The following is a 26,815-nucleotide window of genomic DNA, read 5'->3' as shown; positions in this document are numbered from 1 at the left end:
TTGTTCACGTGTCTGAGCAAACACAAAAACTCCCTGAGCATTCAGTGGAGCACATGTGAGCAACATCACCAGCAGCACACCTGTCTCAAACCAATCTTTTATAATAACACTCAAAGAGGGGAGTCATTTTCGTGAGATTATTTTGTAATATTAGTGATTTGGCCCACTTGTAATGAAAATAAAAGAAATCTTGTTTTTCATAAGCTATGGATTAGTATTGTACAATATGTCTGGGTGGGGGTCCTGCTTTGGAAATCATTTATATCACATTTAGTTGCCCTTAAACATCCTCATGTTGCACAATGAAATGTAAGCATAGGATGAAGTGTGCATTCCTGTAACTTTCTCTAGTAACAGCATTCCATGATTAATATCAATAAATTAACATTAATAATAAATGACAGTAAAATAAGCACACGTATGACTGAGGAGTCATAGTGCATACTTGCCAACCTTGAGACCTCCGATTTCGGGAGGTGGGGGGTGGGGGTGGGGGGCGTGGTTAAGAGGGGAGGAGTATATTGACAGATAGAATTCACCAAGTCAAGTATTTCATATATATATATATATATATATATATATATATATATATATATATATATCCGGAAAAATGCAAACAAAACTGTGTTTAGATAATTGATACTTCAAACTTGCATAAATAAATCTTAAGGAATATAACCTAACTTGGCTTCTGAAAGCTTCAAAATGTAATGAATAAAATGCTAAAGTTGTTGATAAACAAGCAATTATTTTAATAATTAAATATGGTCATTTTAAATGAATTATATGGTCATTTTAAATGAATTATTATGATAATTAAAATTAATTATTTCAAATATGTTTATTTTAATGTATAATTCTATGGCTGGATGTAATAAGGAGTCAGAAAAAATACAAATAAAAACACAATTAATTTTGATGTTTTTAGCAAAATATAGTAAAAATGTATTTAGTTTTTTTTTGTAATTAATAAATATATTTATTTTTAGGTAAGATAAACATAATAATACAATTTATCTCCAGTCTGGATGATTTAGTTCTTGTCACCCTGTTGTCCTCCCGTCATAGAAAAAAAGGCTGTCCTCACTCAGGTCCGCATGGAGCTGGAGGGGGCGTGGCCTCCAGCTCCGGCTGAAAATCGGGAGATTTTCGGGAGAATATTTGTCCCGGGAGGTTTTCGGGAGAGGCGCTGAATTTCGGGAGTCTCCCGGAAAATTCGGGAGGGTTGGCAAGTATGGTCATAGTGTAACTTTGTGTGGTGTTTGAGTTGTCCGACTTTTTGTGTGGCCATAAACGCACCAGTGGCTTAGTGCAGTGGTTCTCAACCTTTTTTCAGTGAACATTTTTTTAATTCAAGTACCCCCTAATCAGAGCAAAGCATTTTTGGTTGAAAAAAAAAGAGATAAAGAAGTAAAATACAGCACGATGTCATCAGTTTCTGATTTATTAATTTGTATAACAGTGCAAAATATTGCTCATTTGTAGTGGTCTTTCTTGAACTATTTGGAAAAAAAAGATATACAAATAACTAAAAACTTGTTGAAAAATAAACAAGTGATTCAATTATAAATTAAAGCTGCACGCAGCGATGGACGGGACCGACTTTGACGGCACATAAAATCCAAACCGAAACAGTAATTAAAACTCTTTGGTCAACTTTTAATCAGAAGGGTTCAATCTCTCTCCTGTGCTAGTTTGAAGCCGACACAACAAACGCGCTCAGAGGAGATAATGTTCGAAAAAAGGTGACCGGTTTTTACAAAACTTTTGTTTTGAAGGGGGGATTGCAAACTTCCTGTTGATTTTTGCTGGGGGTTGTCAATATATGAAATGTTGGTCTAAGTGAGACCTACAAAGAGGTTTTCTCATGTCTCTAAGACATTCCTACTGGAAGTTACAGGCAGTTTTGTCTGTGTTTTTTTCCTAAGAGGGGCTACAGCGCAAATTTGAGTTTTGGGGTTTGTTTTTTTTATTAGATGGCAATTTTCGCCAGTCCTGATGTGTGTGTCAAATATGGTGAGTTTTGAAGCATGTAAAGGGGGTCAAATTAGAGCTCAAAGAGGCGGCGGAATAATAATAATGGTAAATGGGTTGTACTTGTATAGCGCTTTTCTACCTTCAAGGTACTCAAAGCGCTTTGACACTACTTCCACATTTACCCATTCACACACACATTCACACACTGATGGAGGGAGCTGCCATGCAATAATAATAATAATAATAATAATAATAATAAAATGCACGAAATACAATAGGGTCCTCTGTTTTGTCTGAGTTTTCCTCCTAGGTGCAGTTGTGTCTGTGTTTTCTTCCTAGGGGGCGCTAGAGCGCAATTTTGAGTTTTGGGGTTGTTGTTTTTTTTATTAGATCGCAATTCTTGCCAGTCCTGACGTGTGTGTCCAGTTTGGTGAGTTTTGAAGCATGTTAAGGGGGTCAAATTACAGCTCAAAGAGGCAAAAGTGACTGTTTTTACTAAAATGTTTTGAAGGGGGAATTGCCAACTACCTGTTGATTTTTGCTTTAGGATGTCAATGTATGAAATCTAGGTCTAAGTCAGACCGACAGAGGTTTTTGTTTCATGTCTCTACGACATTCCTACTGGAAGTTACAAGCAGTTTTGTCTGTTTTTTCCTAGGAGGTGCTAGAGCGCAATTTTGAGTTTTTTTTTTTATTTATTTTTATTTTTTTATTTTTTTTTATTAGATGGCAATTTTCGCCAGTCCTGATGTGTGTGTCAAATATGGTGAGTTTTGAAGCATGTTAAGGGGGTCAAATTAGAGCTCAAAGAGGCGGCGGAATAATAATAATAATAATAATAATACGCACGAAATACAATAGGGTCCTCTGTTTTGTCTGAGTTTTCCTCCTAGGAGCAGTTGTGTCTGTGTTTTCTTCCTAGGGGGCGCTAGAGCACAATTTTGAGTTTTGGGGTTGTTGTTTTTTTTTATTAGATCGCAATTCTTGCCAGTCCTGATGTGTGTGTCCAGTTTGGTGAGTTTTGAAGCATGTTAAGGGGGTCAAATTACAGGTCAAAGAGGCAAAAGTGACTGTTTTTACTAAAATGTTGTTTTGAAGGGGGAATTCCCAACTACCTGTTGATTTTTGCTGAAGGATGTCAATGTATGAAATCTAGGTCTAAGTCAGACCGACAGAGGATTTTGTTTCATGTCTCTACGACATTCCTACTGGAAGTTACAAGCAGTTTTGTCTGTGTTTTTTCCTAGGAGGCGCTAGAGCGCAATTTTGAGTTTATTTTTTATTTTTTATTAGATGGCAATTTTCGTTAGTCCTGATGTGTGTGTCAAATATGGTGAGTTTTGAAGCATGTTAAGGGGGTCAAATTAGAGCTCAAAGAGGCGGCGGAATAATAATAATAATAATAATAAAACGCACAAAATACAATAGGGTCCTCTGTCCCAAAGGGACATTGCGGCCCCTAATAAAGATTTCTACACATAGAAGTAATCATCAACTTAAAGTGCCCTCTTTGGGGATTGTAATAGAGACCCATCTGGATTCATGAACTTAATTCTAAACATTACTTCACAAAAAAAGAAATCTTTAACATCAATATTTATGGAACATGTCCACAAAAATCTAGCTGTCAACACTGAATATTGCATTGTTGCATTTCTTTTCACACTTCTTTTTGACAGACATTTTATTGACGGTCAAACTCGGGGTTTATGGTAATGAATGGAATAGCCTACTTGATTTGATGTTCAGTTTATGAACTTACATTTATATTTTGTTGAAGTATTATTCAATAAATATATTTATAAAGGATTTTTGAATTGTTGCTATTTTTAGAATATTTAAAAAAAATCTCACGTACCCCTTGGCATACTTCCAAGTACCCCCAGGGGTACGCGTACCCCCATTTGAGAACCACTGGCTTAGTGCTATGCGTGTTGGTGACAGATGACAAGTTGCTTTTGGCCTGGTTTGTATGGCAGAAAATGACTAGTTTTTCCAGATAGAAGTTTTTTACTCATGTTTTTGGTGTGGTTATGGTTTTGCTCAATAAAGTGATCGATATAATTCCCGTCCTCGAAGCATCTCGATAGACGTTACAATAATTGAACGGTGTTGACAAACACCGTTAGTGCCGCTTGTTGTCACTGTCACTCAGAGTTGCATTGCAAAATGACACAGAATAAATGTGTTTATTTTGTTTAGAATTCAGATGGGATTTGATTTGGTGCGCGGCATATATTTGCTGTGCGCAGAGGACGCTTGAGCAGTGTGCAATTGCGCAGGCGCGCACCTTAGAGGGAACGTTGCAAGTGGCCATAACTGACATGGTCCTCAATGAAAACAAGTTTGACCCCCTGCTCTGAAGATACATTATGTGTCATAACCTCAAAGTTAAGAAATACTATTTTCGGCCCATGTTGACATCTTATGTACTTTTACTAAAGCAATCTCGAGACAAAAAAATCTCAGTCATTTGCGTGTGAAACCATCCTGGTGGAAGACAATACAACATTACGTACCCTGACATGTTCTGCACTGCAAGTCGCCTCCAGCAGTCTCCCCAGCTTTGCCGTCCGCCACTTTGGAGGAGTCGTGACCCTCGTCTGGCTCAAGCGACTCCGCTGGGTCTTTGTACTGGCTTCTCTTGTACCACGGCTTGGGAGGGTGCCTCGGTGGGACCGAGTGGGGCTTCCTGGGTGCAGGCTGCTTCCTGAGCGTCACGCGGGCCGGCTGCTCGCCCCCTCTTCCGTACCTGCCGTCCTCCTCCGAGTCTGCGGCCTCATCCCTGTACGCCTTGTGACCTTTCCCCCGACTTCCGCCTTTAGCCAGACTTTTGCCGCAGCAGGCGCACATGAACCTCTTGGAGCCGGGAAGCCACAGGTCCTGTGCCGCCTCTTCCGGGGCTTCTGCTCCCCCCGCGAGCTCTGCCAGCCTCCTGCCCGAGTAGGCTCGCCTGGGGAAAAGATCCACGTCCTCCAGGTCTGTGGAGAACATCTCATCCCGGGACGAAAGCTCATCCAGAGACGGGCTGAGGACGCTCATGCGCTCGTGGGTGGTCTGCATGGCGAGGTGGTGGTAGTAGTATGGGGTCGGGGGTGAAGAAACCCGTGCTCCTGCTGAGAAAACGCTCTCAAGAGGCAGCTTGAGGATCTGGTAGCTAGGATCGTCTTCACTTTTCCTTGCTTCCTTGAGAACAGCCTGGCGAGAAGGAGATGTCGATGGAGCCCCACTGGGATCGAGGTTGTCGGCGTCACATTTTGGAGCTCTTTGATCAGCCACAGGAATATCTGATTGAATACTTGTGACCTCAGACTTCTCGTGAGTGAGGAAGTGCTTCAGCGCTGCCGGTTGCTCGGGATCAGGACCGTCCTCGCGGATGGAGGAGCTATCGAGAGGCAGCTCCTCGTCCAGGCGTCCTGACCAGCACACCTGAGGACTAAGGATGTCCAAACTCCTGCGGCTGGACCCGCCGCCGTACACGGCCGTGGCGGAGTCGCTGAACACAACAGCCGTCGACTCCAAATGGGTGGCATCGGGCGCCGCCGGCAGAACGTTGGCGTTCACCTGCTCTTCGCCTTTCTTCGCCTCGGACGGAGAGAACATCCCGGAGGCGTGGGACACCACCCCCGAGTCCAGCTCTCTCTCAGCTCCGTGCAACTCGCTAGCCCGGATCTTGTCCAGGCATTCGATGAGCTTGCTTATGGCGTCGCTGGGGTCTGTCTGGACCTGGGAGGAGGCAGTCTCTCGTCGCCCGTGGGGCTGCTGGTGATACGGCGGGCGCGGCCCCTCGTTCCAGGCGGGCGCCTGGAAGCGGGGCTCAAACATGCGCCGGTAATCCATGGGGTACATCGCGTTGTGCGGGAACATAAGGCCAGGGTACGGCATGTACTGATAGGGAGCCATGCAGGGACGGCCGAAATTAAAACCTGGATTTATAACAAAGAGTGAATTGGCTGCTGAGTTAACTAGAAAACATTGTGGCTAGCTTATACCTCCAGGTAGAGCGTAGTGGTTGTAGGGGTTGTTCATCTGCCAATGCTGGTAAAGGTAGTACGGCTGAGATGGTGGTTGCACGTAGAAAAAAGGCCTCGGGTGTTGAGTCCTCTGCTGGCCATTTCCACAGGAATGTGGCGGCTTGCTTCCATCTGCAAGGAAAATGTTGGGTTTTTAGGTTAGCTGAGTTTGAGTTTATTTGGAACATGCAAGCCTACAACATGATACATCACAATTTCCAGTTTCTCTTTTCAACATGCTCGAAAAGGAGTAGAAAGATTGATTGATTGATTGAGACTTTTATTAGTAGGTTGCACAGTACAGTACATATTCCGTACAATTCAATCAATCAATCAATCAATGTTTATTTATATAGCCCTAAATCACAAGTGTCTCAAAGGGCTGCACAAGCCACAACGACATCCTCGGTACAAAGCCCACATAAGGGCAAGGAAAAACTCACCCCAGTGGGACGTCGATGTGAATGACTATGAGAAACCTTGGAGAGGACCGCATATGTGGGTAACCCCCCACCCCCTAGGGAGACCGAATGCAATGGATGTCGAGTGGGTCTAACATAATATTGTAAGAGTACAGTCCATAGTGGATCCAGAATAACAGTAAGAGTCCAGTCCACAGTGGGGTTAGCAGGAAACCATCCCGAGCGGAGACGGGTCAGCAGCGCAGAGATGTTCCCAACCGATACACCGGCGAGCGGTCCACTCCGGGTCCCGACAGCCAGCACCCCATCCATGGCTACCGGACCTGAGTGTCTCCCCCTCCACAAGGGATAGGGGGGAGCAGAGGAGAAAAGAAAAGAAACGGCAGATCAACTGGTCTAAAAAAAGGGGGCTATTCAAAGGCTAGAGTATACAAATTAGTTTTAAGATGGGACTTAAATGCTTCTACTGAGGTAGCATCTCTAATTGTTACCGGGAGGGCATTCCATAGTACTGGAGCCCGAATAGAAAACGCTCTATAGCCCGCAGACTTTTTTTGGGCTCTGGGAATCACTAATAAGCCGGAGTTCTTTGAACGCAGATTTCTTGCCGGGACATATGGTACAACACAATCAGCAAGATAGGAACGGAGCTAGACCGTGTAGTATTTTATACGTAAGTAGTAAAACCTTAAAGTCGCATCTTAAGTGCACAGGAAGCCAGTGCAGGTGAGCCAGTATAGGCGTAATATGATCAAACTTTCTTGTTCTTGTCAAAAGTCTAGCAGCCGCATTTTGTACCAATTGTAATCTTTTAATGCATAGGGAGACCCGAAAATAATACGTTACAGTAATCGAGACCACTATCTAAGAAGGCCGGCCTGCCTTGGTTCTCCACCTGGGTCCGAAACTCAAAATTAGTCCCTCTCCTAGCTGGAAGTCACCCAAAAAAGGCGTCAATTTGCCTAAGTATGGTAAAAGCAGGGAGTAGAAATGACTCTCGTCATTTAAGAATGGTGGGATTTTTTTCAAAGTGTCACCATTTTAGGGTACTAGGCACTCTGTGGAGAAACTGCGGCGTGGTGCTTGGGAACAAGCCTTGTCTAGGTGCCTGTCCCTTTAAGAAGGCCGGCCTGCCTGCCTTGGTTCTCCACCTGGGTCCGGAACTCAAAATGAGTCCCTCTCCTAGCTGGAAGTCACCCAAAAAATGGTAACACCCGAATATGTTTTTCAACTTGTTTAAGTCGGGATCCACGTAAACCAATTCATGGTAAGAAGCAGAAGCAGGGCTTATTTAATACTACCCCTTTTTCTTTTACATAACAGTTGCTCAAACTTTTATTCACAATATACTCCATAAGTATCCATCCATCCATCCATCTTCTTCCGCTTATCCGAGGTCGGGTCGCGGGGGCAGCAGCCTAAGCAGGGAAGCCCAGACTTCCCTCTCCCCAGCCACTTCGTCCAGCTCTTCCTGTGGGACCCCGAGGCGTTCCCAGGCCAGCCGGGAGACATAGTCTTCCCAACGTGTCCTGGGTCTTCCCCGTGGCCTCCTACCGGTCGGACGTGCCCTAAACACCTTCCTAGGGAGGCGTTCGGGTGCCCGAACCACCTCATCTGGCTCCTCTCGATGTGGAGGAGCAGCGGCTTTACTTTGAGCTCCCCCCGGATGGCATAGCTTCTCACCCTATCTCTATGGAGAGCCCCGCCACCCGGCGGAGGAAACTCATTTTGGCCGCTTGTACCCGTGATCTTGTCCTTTCGGTCATAACCCAAAGCTCATGACCATAGGTGAGGATGGGAACGTAGATCCACCGGTAAATTGAGAGCTTTGCCTTCCGGCTCAGCTCCTTCTTCACCACAACGGATCGATACAGCGTCCGCATTACTGAAGACGCCGCACCGATCCGCCTGTCGATCTCACGATCCACTCTTCCCTCACTCGTGAACAAGACTCCGAGGTACTTGAACTCCTCCACTTGGGGCAAGATCTCCTCCCCAACCCGGAGATGGCACTCCACCCTTTTCCGGGCGAGAACCATGGACTCGGACTTGGAGGTGATGATTCTCATCCCAGTCGCTTCACACTCGGCTGCGAACCGGTCCAGCGAGAGCTGAAGATCCCGGCCAGATGAAGCCATCAGGACCACATCATCTGCAAAAAGCAGAGACCTAATCCTGCAGCCACCAAACCGGATCCCCTCAACGCCTTGACTGCGCCTAGAAATTCTGTCCATAAAAGTTATGAACAGAATCGGTGACAAAGGGCAGCCTTGGCGGAGTCCAACCCTCACTGGAAACGTAATGCGGACCAAACTCTGGCACTGAGCATACAGGGAGCGGACTGCCACAATCAGACAGTCCGATACCCCATACTCCCTACAGGACTTCCCGAGGGACACGGTCGAATGCCTTCTCCAAGTCCACAAAGCACATGTAGACTGGTTGGGCAAACTCCCATGCACCCTCAAGGACCTTACTCCATAAGTAATCCCACTAAAAATAAATAAATAATACTTAAATTTCATATGGTGAGATGAGTAAGATTATTTGGAAAAAAATGAACGGATGGATGGATGAGCTAAAACACCCCCCCCTCCCCAAAAAAAGTCTTCCTTACCGTCCATTTCTTCTTCCTTTTTGTCCTGCTTAACCCGTCCGAAATAAAACACAGCAGAAAGACGCTGGCCAACAAAAAAACATCACCCGACTTTCCAAACTTTTGAACAATTCGCGTTTAAACCAAAAACAAGACGTCACTTCTCGGAGCTGCGATGAAAGACGCGTCCAATTAGTCCAATGGCGCACACCTGGCTATACCTGCGCGCACACTCAATCAAACATACTCCAAATGCGGCGCTGAGAACTTTTAAACGTTCTTAGTACGGCAGGCGGGGATAATTAGCTGCTTTAAGTAAGGCTCCAGCACCCCCGAAAGGGACAAGCGGTCGAAAATGGATGGAAGTAAGACGAAGATGGAGGATATCAATGTTGTCTGGGTGTCATGTCGCCTTGCGTCCATTAGAGGGAGACATTTCACATTTTTAAGGCGTCCGGATTTCACGCATGCGCAGTCTTCTCCCTCGGCCTCCCCACTCAGTGTCCGGCTTTCAAGCGCTTAAGATGCGCTGGACGCTTGTTAGAGGGCGACACTTGTTTACTCTTCAAACTCGCCTTTTTGGGACCGCGACTCCGGTCGGAGGGAGAAGCTTTCTCGTCGCCGGGAGTCGTCATCGAATTGTGGTGAGAAAGCACGTCCGTGGGAGTGTCCCGAGCTTCATGTTTTAGCGTCAACTGAGTGGCTAGCTAGCTAGCGTTACATGAGCCACATATGTAACGTTGCGTGGACGAGGACTGATTTAGTCGCGCGATCAAAGAGTTATCTTTTTTTTTTTAAGTTCAAGCGGCGTGGTCGTGACGGGCCTCGGCGTGGGAGACGGCCGTTTGTTTTGGTGGAAAGTGGAGCCACTATTGAGCTAGCCTAGCTAGCACCATAAGGTTGCATTCAAACGCCTCTCAAATAAACAACACTTTTCAGTTCTAAACGCGCTTATTTTAGCTGTATTTGTATTTATTATGTGTTTTAGAGCGAGAAGAATGTTGCTATAACGCCACGAAAAGGAGATGTGATCACTATGTAGCCAAGCTAGTAGCATTAGCATGACAACACTCCATCCATCCATCTTCTTCCGCTTATCTGAGGTGGGGTCGCGGGGGCAACAGCCTAAGCAGGGAAGCCCAGACTTTTCAAGTTTCAAGTTTATTCACAATACCATATTATGATTACAACAGTAGTGAATGTCCATTTAAGGATGGTGGTAAGTAGTGATGGGTTGATGAGGCGTCATGAAGCGTTTCGACACATTGCAAAACTGTATTGATACTGTGTCGATACTGTGTCACTAAATACTGACATCTGCTGGACATTAAAAATCCCTACAGGCAACCTATGGAACGACTCAACTGGCACTGATTTTATGACCTAGTACCGTATTTTCCGCACTATAAGGCGCACCGGATTATTAGCCGCACCTTCAATGAATGGCATATTTCATAACTTTGTCCACCAATAAGCCGCCCCGGACTATAAGCCGCGCCTACGCTGCGCTAAAGGGAATGTCAAAAAAACAGTCAGATAGGTCAGTCAAACTTTAATAATATATTAAAAACCAGCGTTCTAACAACTCTGTCCCAAAATGTACGCAAATGTGCAATCACAAACATAGTAAAATTCAAAATAGTGCAGAGCAATAGCAACATAATGTTGCTCGAACGTTAATGTCACAACACACAAAATAAACATAACGCTCACTTTCTGAAGTTATTCTTCATTCATAAATCCCTCGAATTTTTCTCCTTCGGTGTCCGAATTGAAAAGTTGGGCGAATGTCGTCCGGCGCTGCCTCTGTCTTAGTGAAGGTGTGTTCGCCTTCGGTCATCCATTGTTCCCACGCAGTTAGCAGTCTAGCTTCGAATGCCCTGTTGACACCAATATCTAGCGGCTGGAGGTCTTTTGTCAATCCACCCGGAATGACGGCGAGTATTGAATTAAGCGCGTAAACGTGTCTCTCAATGTGATGTTATGAGCTAGCAAATATAACAACTACACTACCCAGCATGCAACGATAGTGACGAGCATGCGCGGTAGCCCTGAGAAGCGTTGTTGTATGCTGGCAGTTAGAATGTGGTTATGAGCACGCTGTGAGTAAACGTTGAGAACTCAGTTAACACGCCTCGTCTGCATTAATTATAATTAGACAGACAACACACTTAATAGGAGCCATTTTGGGGTCTTTACATAAACACACAAATGGAAATGAAACGTCACATATCCCAGCATGCACCGCGCGCTTCTTCTTCTTCTTCCGGGGCGGGTGGTTGCTTACAGTAGAAGAAGAAGCGCTTCCTGTTCTATGGGGGCGGGTGCTTACCTTGGCGGTTGCTTGCGTAGAAGAAGAAGCGCTTCCTGTTCTACCGGGAAAAAAGATGGCGGCTGTTTACCGAAGTTGCGAGATCGAAACTTTATGAAAATGAATCGTAATATTAATCCATATATAAAGCGCACCGGGTTAAAAGCCGCACTGTCAGCTTTTGAGTAAATTTGTGGTTTTTAGGTGCGGCTAATGGTGCGGAAAATACGGTACAGTGGTTCTCAAATGGGGGTACGCGTACCCCTGGGGGTACTTGAAGGTATGCCAAGGGGTACGTGAGATTTTTTTTAAATATTCTAAAAATAACAACAATTCAGAAATCCTTTATAAATATATTTGTTGAATAATACTTCAACAAAATATGAATGTAAGTTCATAAACTCAGTGAAGCACAAGCTCAGGTTTGTCACTAAAATGTCTGTCAAAAAGAACTGTGAAAAGAAATGCAACATTCAGTGTTGACAGCTAGATTTTTTGTGGACATGTTCCATAAATATTTTTTTTTTGTGAAGAAATGTTTAGAATTAAGTTCATGAATCCAGATGGATCTCTAATACAATCCCCAAAGAGGGCACTTTAAGTTGATGATTACTTCTATGTGTAGAAATCTTTATTCATAATTGAATCACTTGTTTATTTTTCAACAAGTTTTTAGTTATTTTTATCTTTTTTTCCAAATAGTTCAAGAAAGACCACTACAAATGAGCAATATTTTTGCACTGTTATACAATTTAATAAATCAGAAACTGATGACATAGTGCTGTATTTTACTTCTTTATCTTTTTTTTTTCAACCAAAAATGCTTTGCTCTGATTAGGGGGTACTTGAATTAATACAAAAATTCACAGGGGGTGCATTGCTGAAAAAAGGTTGAGAACCACTGACCTAGTATATACAATAATATAAACCAAGTCATTGTATTTCATTTAGGATTATTTAATAACTTCATTTAAATAAAAATATATTATTTGTCTTTTTTAGATACAGTCAATAAATAATATGAACATGTATCATAACATGGAAATCTAAGAGAACGTGTTGTGAATGAGGATGCTTGTGGACCTGGAAATTATTATTATTATTTTTTTTTTACACATTTTTATAAAAAAAAAAAAAAAACAGTTTTTCTAACGTATTCAATTTTAGACGCTTTCTCTTCTTAGTTATTATTTCTCCGGCTGTAGAAAAGACCCGCTCAGAGGGCACAGAGGAGTGCGACACAGTTCGCGTATCGGTCACGTGACCAAAACAGCTCATGATCGGTCACGTGACTTTCTAAAAGCGATACGCGCACCAACACAGGGTTTCGCTCTATGAGCTCGACGCATGTGCCGATGCATCGGTGTTGCCGGACCCATCACTAGTGGTAAGTGATAGGGTCACCAAGATAAGCTAGAAGAAGAGGTCCAGAGGTCGGTATATGCAAGGAATCAATGTTCCCTCTAATTTTTCATGTGTGTGAGCAAACGCAAAAACTCCCTGAGCATTCAGTGGAGCCCATGTGAGCAACATCAGACGTGCACACTGTGGCTACACCAGCAGCACACCTGTCCCAAACCTGACTAAATAACAAGTTCAATCTCCAGCCATCCATCCATTTTCTACCGCTTGTCCCTTTCGCAGTTGCGGGGGGTGCTGGAGCCTATCTCAGCTGCATTCGGGCGGAAGGCGGGGTACACCCTGGACAAGTCGCCACCTCATCGCAGGGCCAACACAGATAGACAGACATTATTATAATCAAATGACAGCAGTCATTTCCATGAGGTTATTTTCTAATATAAGTGATTAGGCCCACTTACAATGACAATAACACAAAATATTGTTTTTCATGAACTGTGTGGTAAACGTATAGCATGTTCTATATGCATACCTGCCAACTACTCCGGTTTTCCCGTAATTAGTACGTTTTTCATCAACCTATTCATTAACTTAAATTTTTTTTTTTTTTTAAGTTTTATTCACGAAATCGCGTAATAACAATGACAATCGACACTGCTTCCCGTAACTTCCTATCGAGCCATTCCGAATGCATACCTGCCAACTACTCCGGTTTTCCCGTAATCAGTACGGTTTTCATCAACCTATTCCGGGTTACGGTTGCAGTGATAAAAAATACGGTTTTTCATTAATTAAAAAAAAATATTTTTTTAAAAGTTTTATTCACGAAATCGCGTAACAACAATGACAATCGACACTGCTTCCCGTAACTTCCTATCGAGCCATTCCGAATGCCATGCGCGAGGCTATTTATAGCACCGCTGCCAAGCACGAGGCACCAGTTGTATGGCGTCACATTAGTGCCAAAAATCCGAGCGCATAAAAACCGTTATCACGGTGCCTTTCTGCGCGCTCTCTGTGTACTCCTAGCATTTCTCCTCGCGCTGTCATGTTTCTTTTTGGCACTTTGGGGGCGGGTATGCTTATACGGCCCCTCCTTTCTGATTGGTCAAGCGAAAAACACTGAAAAATGCTCAGAGCCAATCAGAAGTATAGCAGGGCGGGTCATCGTCAATATGTATCAAGATTTACGGAGGAAGAAGTGGATTAAAAAATGTCGCGCGCTGATGAAGGTTATTTCATACCACATAAACACAATACAGGGTAATACAAAATGTGACCCAAATAAATAATAAGACAACAAACACCATAATCACATCTTTCAGCCAGAACTGGTCCACCAGCAATAACATCCAACCATAACATTATTTTATATTTTCACTTCTTCTTGAACATTTGTTTTCTAATTTATGGAATTTCTTTTGATTCAGCCATAAAATTTATGAAATAATCTTTGAATTTTGTTTTTAAAATGTTAAAAATAGCTTTTAATAATGTATTCTGAAACAGTTTAAAATAATCAGAGAACTGACTAACACTGACCCTACACAACTATGTTGCACAATTAAGTCTTTTTTTTTTTTAAAGCGAAAGAGGTAATTTCAACAGGTACAGCATCCTATGTCATATCTACATGTAATAAGATTTGTAACAAGGCAAACCGTTTGTAAATTGGTCGAAAATCGAGCAAGTTATGGTAATTTAAGTAGTACATGTACCATTGACATCAATGTAATGATTGAGGCTAGATGTCCGAGGTAAGATGGCTACAACGTTGCTACACTGGAGAATTATTGGTCATATGAAAAATGCTCACAGCCAATCAGAAAGGAGGGGCCGTCTAAGCATACCCGCCCCCAAAGTGCCAAAAAGAAACATGACAGCGCGAGGACAGATGCCAGGAGTACACAGAGAGCGCGCAGAAAGGCGTCGCACGCGCGCAGAAAGGCACCACGCGCGCGCAAAATGGTGTCGCGCGCGCGCACGAAGTGGAGAATCAGCGCGCGATAACAGTTTTTATGCGCTCGGATTTTTGGCACTAATGTGACGCCATACTGTTGCCATTGTTTCCAAACGAGCGAACGATCATGGAATCAGCCGGAGAAAAATCGCAAATGAGTCTTAAACCGAAAAGAAAACTGCAGTCATTCCGTGAAGAATATTCAAAAGCCTATCCGGGAATAATTATCTGTTCCAAAAAGGGTGAAAACTACGCGAATTGCACCTTGTGCAGACAAGATTTTTCGATCGGACACGGAGGAATTAGCGATGTAAAAGACCACGTTGGGACAAAAAACACAAGTCTAATGCCGTTGCTAGCGATACAAGTGGAAAACTTTCAACGTTTTTCGTCGCCCAAACAGATTCTTTGGATGTGATGAATGCCGAAGTTTTATTTATGATGCTATTGAATTACATTTTAATGAAGTAAACTTATCATAAAGTTACCATATCATTTTTGCAGTATGATCAATCTGATAGAATAAATTTGGATTTTAGCCACAAAAAGGTAATGACGCCAATGTTATCTATTGGAATTGTTTAGTACTGTTATACTGTTAAAAGTGTTTATACTATTTATGCTTTCAAGTCCAAGTTGAAGAAATCTTGTTAAATGTTGACAGCATAACTACCAAAATACAGAAGTATGTCCTTAATATTTTTGCAGTGCTATTTCTGTTGAAAAGTTAAAATGATTATATTAGAGATGTGATGTGCCACTTTTCAAGTGTCTGATGGCTTAAATTAATTTTCATTAATTTTTCATATTTTGAATAATTTTGAAAGGCTTACAAAAAAACTACATTTGAATTGTAATTCCATGCTATTGACAGGACTATTAATTTTAATGAAGTTAGCTTACCATGTTTACAGTATGATAATTGTGATAGAAATGTGAATTTTAGGCACAGAATATTTTTTACAATTGAACAAGGTAGTAGATTATACAAGCTTGGACAGAAAGTTAATAAAGACACCAATTTTTTTTTTAATGGAATTGTTTAGTACTGTTTTACCATTTGTTTACTGTAAAAAGTGTTTATACTGTTTATACTTTCAATTAACAAATTGAAGTCTTGTGAAAGGTTGACAGGATAACTGGCATTAACTGTCAAAATAATTTCAAACTATTGAAGTTAGCTTACAGAATAAACATGTCAATCAACCCATATGATTTTTGCTGTAATATTTTTGTTTTGAAAAGTCACTGTGACTGATAGAAAAGTGATGGTATTAGCAACATTTTAACCTGTCTGAATGCTAATAATCATTTTGCGTCGGGGGGCCTGAACCCCCCACCAGGACTTTGTCCTGGACCTACCGGGGCCTGCGGCCCCTGGACCCTGGCTACTAGGTTTTTCTGATTTCAAAAGTTGGCAGGTATGTATATGTTATAGTTATTTGAATGACTCTTACCATAATATGTCACGTTAACATACCAGGCACCTTCTCAGTTGGTTATTTATGCCTCATATAACGTACACTTATTCAGCCTGTTGTTCACTATTCTTTATTTATTTTAAATTGCCTTTCAAATGTCTATTCTTGGTGTTGGCTTTTATCAAATACATTTCCCCCCAAAATGCGACTTATATATGTTTTTTCCTTCTTTATTATGCATTTTCGGCCGGTGCGTCTTATACTCCGGAGCGACTTATACTCGGAAAAATACGGTATATGTTCTCACGCTGTTGCTTTTAGTTTCCGGTGTTACACTACAGGCGTTTCTCACTCTTTCTTGTCTCTCCTTCTCACAGAGACATACAAAAAACAAGCGCACCTTCTTACATACGTCACATACTGTCGCGCGTGCAACGTCACACGCCCTCCCCGAGCAGAGAGGTAGCTACATGGGTAACATTAGCTGTGATGCTAACGGTGCGTTGCGAGTGGTAATACGAGAGAGAGAAGGTGCGAACCCGGTAACAAATGGAGGAAGATCCATCGTCTGACGGTGGTTCGGCTTCAAGCGGGAAATTGTTGAACAATTATGCTGCAAAAGCGTTGCTACAAAAAGTAGCAGCACTGCTAATTTGTAGCATCATTTGAAAAGTCACCTGCTAGAGAATGTGCTTGAAACTCCGCATGTCAACATCTCCGTTCGGTGCCACACCCACAAAATGCCGAAGCAACAATTACCAGATCAACACCGTATGAAAAAAAAAAAATCAACAACAGAAGGAGATAACGTCCACAGAACGAAGGACATATACTATTTGAGTTCCTATTATGCAACTCATTTTTATTTGACAGTTTTTGAAATATCTTGTGTGACATCATGCACAGAAGTGCACTAATAGCTTGTTTTAAAATGTCTCTGACAATCTTATACTTTCTGTTTTGGAAGTGACATGAATGTTTGTGCCACTGCTTAATAACTGTTTAATAAATACACTTTTGCTAAATTGACTTACCGTATTTTCCGCACTATAAGGCGCACCTAAAAACCTCAAATTTTCTTAAAAGCTGACAGTGCGCCTTATAATCCGGTGCGCCTTTATATATGGACCAATATTGAGCCACAACAGGTCTCGCAACTACGGGATGCATAACCTAACCCCAGCCTCTACTGTAGCGTCTATTCTATGCGCCTTATAATGTGGTGCGCCTTATATATGAACACAGTTTTAAAATAGGCCATTCATTGAAGGTGCGCCTTATAGTGCGGAAAATACAGTAGTTGTGATTTCCCTCTCTGCATGAAAGTTTAAAATGAGCATATATTAATGCAGTATGAACAAGAATGTTTTAATGTAGACTAGAGATGTCCGATAATATCGGCCTGTCGATATTATCAGCCGATAAATGCTTTAAAATGTAATATCGAAAATTATCGGTATCGGTTTATTTTATTTTATTTATTTATTTTTTATTAAATCAACATAAAAAACACAAGATACACTTACAATTAGTGCACCAACCCAAAAAACCTCCCTCCCCCATTTACACTCATTCACACAAAAGGGTTGTTTCTTTCTGTTATTAATATTCTGGTTCCTACATTATATATCAATATATATCAATACAGTCTGCAAGGGATACAGTCCGTAAGCACACATGATTGTGCGTGCTGCTGGTCCACTAATAGTACTAACCTTTAACAGTTAATTTGACTCATTTTCATTAATTACTAGTTTCTATGTAACTGTTTTTATATTGTTTTACTTTCTTTTTTATTCAAGAAAATGTTTTTAATTTATTTATCTTATTTTATTATATTAATTTAAAAAAAAAAAAGGACCTTATCTTCACCATACCTGGTTGTTCAAATTAGGCATCATAATGTGTTAATTCCACGACTGTATATATCGGTATCGGTAATTAAGAGTTGGACAATATCGGGATATCGGCAAAAAAGACATTATCGGACATCCCTAATGTAGACACATAGAATCATCATACTGCTGTGATTATATGCATCAAGTGTTCATTCAAGGCTAAGGCAAAATATCGTGATATATATCGTGTATCGTGACATGGCCTAAAAATATGGAGATATTGATAAAAGGCCATATCGCCCAGCCCTACCTTGAAGGTAGAAAGGCGCTATACAAGTATAACCTATTTACCATTTATTGACTACAGCGTCTGACTACAATGGTGGACTTGCACAAAAGTATTTTTGTACATTTCTACCATATACGGAGATATCCCCTGACGTCACAATTGGGTAGAATGTGACAAATTTCAAACGGCTCATTTGGAGAAAGTTGTTTTATAAATATCTGCGCCATGCCTCCATGGTTAGATTTCACATTTGTGGGACTTATGCAGATTCCAAATACCGTGTTTGTCGGACTATAAGTCGCACCGGCCGAAAATGCATAATAAAGAAGGAAAAAAAAACATATATAAGTCGCACTGGAGTATAAGTCGCTTTTTTGGGGAAATTTATTTGATAAAAGCCAACACCAAGAATAGACATTTGAAAGGCAATTTAAAATAAATAAAGAATAGTGAACAACAGACTGAATAAGTGTACGTTATATGAGGCATAAATAACCAACTGGTATGTTAACGTAACATATTATGGTAAGAGTCATTCAAATAACTATAACATATAGAACATGCTATACGTTTACCAAACAATCTGTCACTCCTAATCGCTAAATCCCATGAAATCTTATACGTCTAGTCTCTTACGTGAATGAGATAAATAATATTATTTGATATTTTACGCTAATGTGTTAATAATTTCACACATAAGTCGCTCCTGAGTATAAGTCGCACCCCCGGCCAAACTACGAAAAAAACTGCGACTTATAGTCCGAAATACGGTACACAAAAATGGGTACCAGTAGGTAAAAAAAAAAAAAGTTTGTTTTCCTGTTCGTAATTCCTTCTTTATCGTTCTCCCCTTGTTTTGGAATAAATCATACTTGCCAACCTTGAGACCTCCGATTTCGGGAGGGGGGTGGGCGTGGTCGGGGTGGGAGGGGCGTGGTTGGGGGCGTGGCTAAAAGGGGAGGAGTATATTTACAGCTAGAATTCACCAAGTCAAGTATTTCATATATATATATAATATATATATATATATATAACAAATACTTGACGTTCAGTGAATTCTAGCTATATATATATGTATATATATATATATATATATATATATATATATATATATATATATATAAATACTTGAATTTCAGTGTTCATTTATTTACACACATACCACTCATCTACTCATTGTTGAGTTAAGGGTTGAATTGTCCATCCTTGTTCTATTCTCTGTCACTAATTTTCTAACCATGCTGAACTCTGATGATGCATTGATGTGTGGCACGCACAAAAGTGCTTTCATCAAATGCACTAGATGGCAGTATTGTCCTGTTTAAAAGTGTCACAACATTGCTGTTTACGGCAGACAAACTGCTTTACGGTATATAAAAACGTGACTGCTGTTGTTGTGTGTTGCCGCGCTGGGAGGACGTTAATGAAACTGCCTAACAATAAACCCACATAAGAAACCAAGAACTCGCCCTCCATTATTCTACAGTTATAACGTGATTGGGCAGGTATGCTGGTTATATTGTGGGTTAGCGGATTAGGACCTGAGTCCGCCTGAATTTCGGGAGATTTTCGGGAGAAAATTTGTCCCGGGAGGTTTTCGGGAGAGGCGCTGAATTTCGGGAGTCTCCCGGAAAATCCGGGAGGGTTGGCAAGTATGGAATAAATGTCTTGCCAATAAAAGCCACAAGAGCAAGCAGAAACGGTGGAGTTTAGTCGGCATATTTAACTTTTGAATATGTGCATTTGTCTAGTGAGAAGTTTCCATGGAGTGTGTGACTCATCCCAGCTCTGCTTGTTGTCTCCTGTGCTCTCCAGGCTGATGTAGGTCATTGTGACACTTGTCTCCTCCCTCTACCTCCGGCCCCCCCGCCCCAGTGCCTCACCGCATGACCTCCGACCTCCACACATTCACGCCGAGCTACGGAGCAGAGCGGGAAACGGCCCCGTCCTCATCTGGGATTTCTGTCTCCGGACTCCCACCGCACGCGTCTCCTCTGGGCTGACTGGGGAGCAGCCGACCATCCAGGATCCCAGCGCCTCCCCTCGGACCGGTGGAGGGTGTCGGAGCCCTCCGCCCGCCTTCTCCTTCACCCTCGAGATTTTTCTTCCCGGTCGGATTGAGCCCGGTTCTGCCGGCCGCGAGACCTGTCAAAACTGGGGCGCGATTCGTGTGATGCGACAATGTCGGATCTGGGCGAGCGCAGGCCGGTCAACATGGACTACGCTGTCTCCCTGCTGGAGCAGCTCAAGTTCTTCTATGAGCAGAAGCTATTGACTGACGTGGTCCTGCTGGTGGAGGACACCGAGTTCCCGTGTCATAAGATGGTTCTGGCCACCTGTAGCTCCTACTTCAGGTGAGTCCAAAGACCTTTTGAAAATGTCTTAGAAGAGCAGCTGCTGGTATGAATAATGGACCATCATCCTTTGGTTACAATGAATAATGCAGCGGGTCCTATAGAGAGAGAATATACATGCAGGTTCCCTTAAACTCAATTGTTCTTCTTTCTCAATATTAAAGATAAGCCGGTCTGATATTTGACATATATATTTTATATAGCGCTTTTCTCTAGTGACTCAAAGCACTTTACATAGTGAAACCCATTATCTACATCTTTAAGTTATATTTAAACCAGTGTGGGTGGCACTAGGGGCAGGTGGGTCAAGTGTCTCAACCGCTGTGACTTGGGTGGCGGAAGCAGGAATCGAACCTCGGGCCTTTTAAGTTGGTGGCACCGCCGCTCTACCACCTGAGCCACGCCGGTGTCAGCCTTACCCCACAACTATAACACAACTACATCATCAGATACAATAAATACACATACGATACTAGTATTCAGTATTTAAAAAATAACTAATTAGTAAAGTAGGTGGTAATAAGTAGGAGTGTCACAAAAAAAATAGATTGATCACGATTCTTATTTGTAACGATTCTTAATTAAAAAAAAATAAAAAATCTAAAAAACATTTTTTTAACATTTTGTTATATATGTAGTATGTACTATCTATATAATATGTATATGTACTTGAGATATATATATATATACACAGTACAGTACAGGCCAAAAGTTTGGAGACACCTTCTCATTCAATGCGTTTTCTTTATTTTCATGACTACCGGTATTTACATTGTAGATTGTCACATCAAAACTAAGAATGAACACACGTGGAGTTATGTACTTAACAAAAAAAGGTGAAATGACTGAAAACATGTTTTATATTCTAGTTCCTTCAAAATAGCCACCCTTTTCCCCGATTACTGTTTTGCACACTCTTGGCATGCTCTCCATGAGCTTAAAGAGGTAGTCACCTGAAATGGTTTTCACTTCACAGGTGTGAAGTGAATTCTCTCGATGAGCTTCAGCTCATCGAGAGAATGCCAAGAGTGTGCAAAGCAGTAATCAGAGAAAAGGGTGGCTATTTTTAAAGAAATTAGAAAAAATGTGTGTGTGTGTTACGGGGATGGCGTGACGCGGTTGAGAGAGTGGCTGTGCCAGCAACCTGAGTGTTCCTGGTTCGATCCCTACCTTCTACCAACCTCCGTCCGTTGTGTCCTTGAGCAAGACACTTCAACCTTGCTCCTGATGGGTCGTGGTTAGGGCCTCGCCTGGCAGCTCCCGCCATCAGTGTGTGAATGTGGACATAGTGTCAAAGCACTTTGAGTACCATGAAGGTAGAAAAGCGCTATACAACTACAACCCATTTACCATATATATATATACATACATACACGCATTACAGGCCAAAAGTTTGGACACACCTTCTCATTCAATGGTTTTTCTTTATTTTCATGACTATTTACATTGTAAAATTGTCACATTATAAAATCCAGTTTTTGTCCTTCCTTCCCGGCATCTTGTTTCCGCTTCTGCAGTGATCGAGTCGCTCGACAAGCCTCCGTCCGCAGCACCCGCAGTGTGGGCTCTTTAAAGGGGCGCGCAGAGTTTCATGTTTTGTGATTCAATCAAATAAGGACGCGACAGAGATGGATGACAGAAAAGATATCTCTGCCAAAAATCCCAAATTTGTGTAAATATTTTGACGATTACAATATTATTATAAAAGTAAAGAAGAGCAGGCAGCAGCTCAGACATTCTCATACTTTCTGTAACATCCAGGAAGAAATGATGTCAGCCATCTTGGAAAATGTGGGGGGTAGTGGGGGGTGTATATTGTAGCGCCCGCCCTGGAAGAGTTAGTGCTGCAAGGGGTTCTGGATATTTGTTCTGTTGTGTTACGGTGCGGATGTTCTCCCGAAATGTGTTTGTCATTCTTGTTTGGTGTGGGTTCACAGTGTGGCACATATTTGTAACAGTGTTAAAGTTGTTTATACGGCCACCCTCAGTGTGACCTGTATGGCTGTTGACCAAGTATGCGTTGCATTCACTTGCGTGTGTGAAAAGCCGTAGATATGTGACTGGGCCGGCACGCAAAGGCAGTGCCTTTAAGGTTTATTGGGCTCTGTACTTCTCCCTACGTCCGTGTACACAGTGGCGTTTTAAAAAGTCATACATTTTACTTTTTGAAACCGATACTGATCATTTTTAAACCGATAATTTCCGATATTACATTTTAAAGCATTTATCGGCGGATAATATCGGCAGTCTGATATTATCGGACTTCCCTACTTACAATGTATTAAATCCATAAACTGCTATAAAATTGAGTAGATGGCGAGTTATTGTCATGTAGAGCAGTGTTTTTCAACCTTTTTTGAGCCAAGGTACATTTTTTGCATTGAAAAAATCCGGAGGCACACCACCAGCAGAAATCATAAACTCAGTTGACAGTAAAAAGTTGTTGTCGCAATTGTTGGATATGAATTTAAACCGTAACCAACCATGCATAACTATAGCTCTTGTCTCAAAGTAGGTGTACTGTCACCACCTGTCACATCACCCCCTGACTTATTTGGAGTTTTTTGCTGTTTTCCTGTGAGTAGTGTTTTAGTTCTTGTCTTGCGCTCCTATTTTGGTGGCTTTTTCTCTTTTTTTGGTATTTTCCTGTAGCAGTTTCATGTCTTATATTTCCCGCATCTACTTTGTTTTAGCAATGAAGAATATTTCAGTTGTTTTTATCCTTCTTTGTGGGGACATTGTTGACAGTCATGTCATGTTCGTATGTACATTGTGGACGCCGTCTTTGCTCCACAGTAAGTCTTTGCTGTCGTCCAGCATTCTGTTTTTGTTTACTTTGTAGCCAGTTCAGTTTTACTTTCGTTCTGCATCGCCTTCCCTAAGCTTCAATGCCTTTTCTTCGCGGCACTCACCTTTTGTTTATTTTTGGTTTAAGCATAAGACACCTTTTTACCTGCCTTTACAAAGCAATTAGCAACCGGCTGCCACCTACTGATATGGAAGAGTATTACACGGCTACTCTGCCGAGCTCTGGACAGCACCAACACTCAACAACAACACATCATTTGCAGACTATAATTACTGGTTTGCAAAAAATGTTTTTAACACAAATATGTGAATTTAGATAATCTCCCACAGCACACCAGACTGTATCTCACGGCACACTAGTGTGCCGCGGCACAGTGGTTGAAAAACACTGATGTAGAGAAATCCCATATTTGTACTCATTTTCCCAGGAGATTTCACATATTTTGAAAAGCAAATGTTGATGCTCAACTTAGACACAGGAAATAAAGGTGCTTGTGAAATCCCCAGATTTTTTCTTGGGGTGCTAAATCAACCACAACATTAGCACGGCATAGAACAGGGGTGCTCATTACGTCGATCGCGATCTACCGGTCGATCTCGGAGGGTGTGTCAGTCGATCACCAGCCAGGCATTAAAAAAATAGTCCTAAAAATGAGCGATCATAAATCTTCACTATGACGTCACTTTCGTCACTTGATTGACATTCACGGCACCCGAGGGTCTTCTGAGATGACGCTGGCTGCTGCCAGCTCATTAAAATTACCGACTGGAAGGCGAGAAACACTTTATTTCAACAGACTCTGGCGCCGTACCTGTCGTCAAAACTCCAAAGACCGACTGCACAGTTGCACAATAAAAGCTTTGCTTCATCCTGCCTGCGCTACCAAAATAAGAGTCTCAGAAAGCTGGCGTGCACAAGCTAGCAAGCTACGGAGTTTGCCGACAATGTATTTCTTGTAAAGTGTATACAAAGGAGTACGGAAGCTGGACAAATAAGATGCCAAAAACCAACCACTTTCATGTGGTATTAGACAGAAAGGAGGACTTTTTTTCTCCTCCATTCGAAAATGCGGACGTTATCATCACCACTGTCTGATTCCAATCAATGCAAGTCATCAGAATCAGGTAATACACCAACTTATATTCTTGTCTTCATGAAAGAAAGGAATCTATATGTGTTAAACATGCTTGTATTATCTTTAACCACCTTTAACTTGTTAACAATATTAACTATATGTGTTAAACATGCTTGTATTATCTTTAACCACCTTTAAGTTGTTAACAATATTAACTATATGTGTTAAACATGCTTGTTTTATCTTTAACCACCTTTAAGTTGTTAACAATATTAACTATTTGTGTTAAACATGCTTGTATTATTTTTAACCACCTTTAACTTGTTAACAATATTAACTATATGTGTTAAACATGCTTGCATTATCTTTAAACACCTTTAACTTGTTAACAATATTAACTATATGTATTAAACATGCTTGTATTATCATTAAACACCTTTAATGTATTAACAATATTAACTATATGTGTTAAACATGCTTGTATTATCATTAAACACCTTTAACTTGTTAACAAAAACATATATTTCATAAATAAGTAAATATAAATTATATATATGAATGAGGTAGATCCCCACGACTTGATCAATTGAAAAGTAGCTCGCCTGCAGAAAAAGTGTGAGCACCCCTGGCATAGAACATGTCGCTACTGGTCCGTTTCCTCAAAAATAGTGTTTAAAAAACAACTTAAATACATGTCCAGCTGACGTTACACTATTCATAACTTTTACCGCAAATGAACATCGGCTTCAAATATCAGTTATCGGCCTCCTTGGCTAATCGGTCTCGGTATCAGTTCTGAAAAAACCATACATCAAGCTTTTTCGTCACCACATGGCGTAGTCGTAAATAAAATGAAAGTGAAACCGAACCAAACACTTGTCAAAGATCTTCTGTACATGACCGCAGCTCTCTGCTGTTTTTAGGTACCGACTGCCAAAACGCTGTCAGAGATCCTCTAAATAATGTGAGTTATGTCGCTGTGGTCCTCGTCATTCATGGGTGGGATTTGTGGGGTTATAGCCTCAACGGCAGTGTGGTCCTAGAAGCAATATGCCGCCTGGAGTTGTAAACGCCATTCCCTCTGGAGGCCTCATTTGTGCGTGTGTGCATGTGTGTGTGTGTGACAGCTTCATCTCTGGGAAGAGTCCATCTGCACACAAGTAGCGCTGCATTCGAAGGCGATGTCTCATCCCCCCCCCCTACACTTTGCTCACACCGCATTCCAAGAAACCAGACCCCCACCATCCTTCCCAAACCCCCACCCCCATGCACTTGTTATCTGGTGTGAACATGTAAGGCATTTCCCCCGCAGGGTTCAGAGGTGTCGGGCCGCTTCCTCTTTAAATGCCACTCCGTCCTCCTTTCTTCCCGCTGCGCCCGACCCGACCACCAAGCAGCGCAAACCCCACACACACACCTCACATGCCTGGCCTCGGGCGGGAGAGAGGGGGGCCGGCAGTCTGGTCACGTAGGTCCCACTGAGGGATGGGGAGGAACAAACAGGAAGGGGGGTGGTGCAGGGCTTTGCTTGCAGACTTGCACATAGGAGCAAACTTTTCCGGAAGACTTCCGGAAATTGCACTTACCTGCAGACACCCTGTGTCCAAATTTGGGGGCTCCAGTGGTATTCAACAGGGGGTTGTCTTTTTCTGTTTTTTTTTTTTTTGCTTAGACTTTTTAAAAACTCAATCAATCAATGTTTATTTATATAGCCCTTAGAGATGCGCGGTTTGCGGACACAACCGCGGAGTCCGCGGATGATCCGCGGATCGGGCGGTTGAAATTAAAAAAAAAAAAAGATTTTATCCGCGGGTCGGGTCGGGCGGTTGAAATAAAAAAAAATAATATTTTAAATAGATTCAGGCGGGTGGCAGTTAAACCAATTCGGAAATATATATACATAGTTAAATGTTGTTACCCACATACGAAAAACGAGCAGGCACCTGCAGCATATGCCACAACAGAAGAAGAAGAAAAAAAAGAGATGGACACTTTTACGGAGCGGAGAAGGGACGCCTCGCCGGGGTCCGGGACCGAGGCCCCTTCCCCCGAGAGGGCCCCACCGGGAGCCGTAGCTGAGGTGATCCGCGAGAAGGGCCCGACGCACGTCCAGGGTCACCACCGCGCCCACCGCACCGACACCCCGCCTCGTCCGCCTTCGCCGCGGCCGGCGTCACGCGCAGCAGGTAAGCAGCTTACTTGCCCGCCACCCCCGTGGCCGGGGGCTCGTAACAGGGGTCACTCCGCGCGCTCCGCCCGCGCAGCTTACCTGCCCGCCGCCCCCGGCGTAACAGGGGTCACTCCGCGCGCAGTGCGCTCACGAAAGGGGTGGGGCTCACCCTGGTGAGCGAGTGGGCCACTTTTAGTAAGCAGAACTGGCGCTGCGGGATG

At 42.4% G+C, this 26,815-nt stretch overlaps 2 protein-coding genes across 3 annotated transcripts in view; one reads left to right on the top strand and one right to left on the bottom strand.

Annotated features, from left to right (window-relative positions):
- LOC133609374 (bucky ball-like) overlaps positions 1-9,434 on the bottom strand; it is a 14,041-nt gene extending 4,607 nt beyond the window's left edge. The window contains exons 1-3 of one of the 2 annotated variants that reach the window (XM_061964919.2): positions 9,030-9,434; positions 5,970-6,122; positions 4,497-5,903 (exon numbers count right to left, since the gene is read on the bottom strand). In XM_061964919.2, the coding sequence (XP_061820903.1) occupies positions 4,497-5,903; positions 5,970-6,122; positions 9,030-9,036 (1,567 nt within the window). In that variant the 5' untranslated portion in view covers positions 9,037-9,434. The remainder of the gene's footprint in view (positions 1-4,496; positions 5,904-5,969; positions 6,123-9,029) is intronic. The other variant, XM_061964918.1, reaches the window with a different exon arrangement.
- A 71-nt stretch (positions 9,435-9,505) lies between these two features.
- kbtbd2 (kelch repeat and BTB (POZ) domain containing 2) overlaps positions 9,506-26,815 on the top strand; it is a 31,489-nt gene continuing 14,179 nt past the window's right edge. Inside the window, exons 1-2 of the mRNA XM_061964917.2 lie at positions 9,506-9,652; positions 20,002-20,540. Coding sequence (XP_061820901.1) covers positions 20,368-20,540 — 173 coding nt within the window. The 5' untranslated portion in view covers positions 9,506-9,652; positions 20,002-20,367. The remainder of the gene's footprint in view (positions 9,653-20,001; positions 20,541-26,815) is intronic.

The sequence above is a fragment of the Nerophis lumbriciformis genome, linkage group LG07 (genome assembly GCF_033978685.3).
Source record: "Nerophis lumbriciformis linkage group LG07, RoL_Nlum_v2.1, whole genome shotgun sequence".
Taxonomy (NCBI): domain Eukaryota; kingdom Metazoa; phylum Chordata; class Actinopteri; order Syngnathiformes; family Syngnathidae; genus Nerophis; species Nerophis lumbriciformis.
Note: the sequence above shows the minus strand (reverse complement) of the source record. Positions and strands in the feature narration are given on the sequence as shown.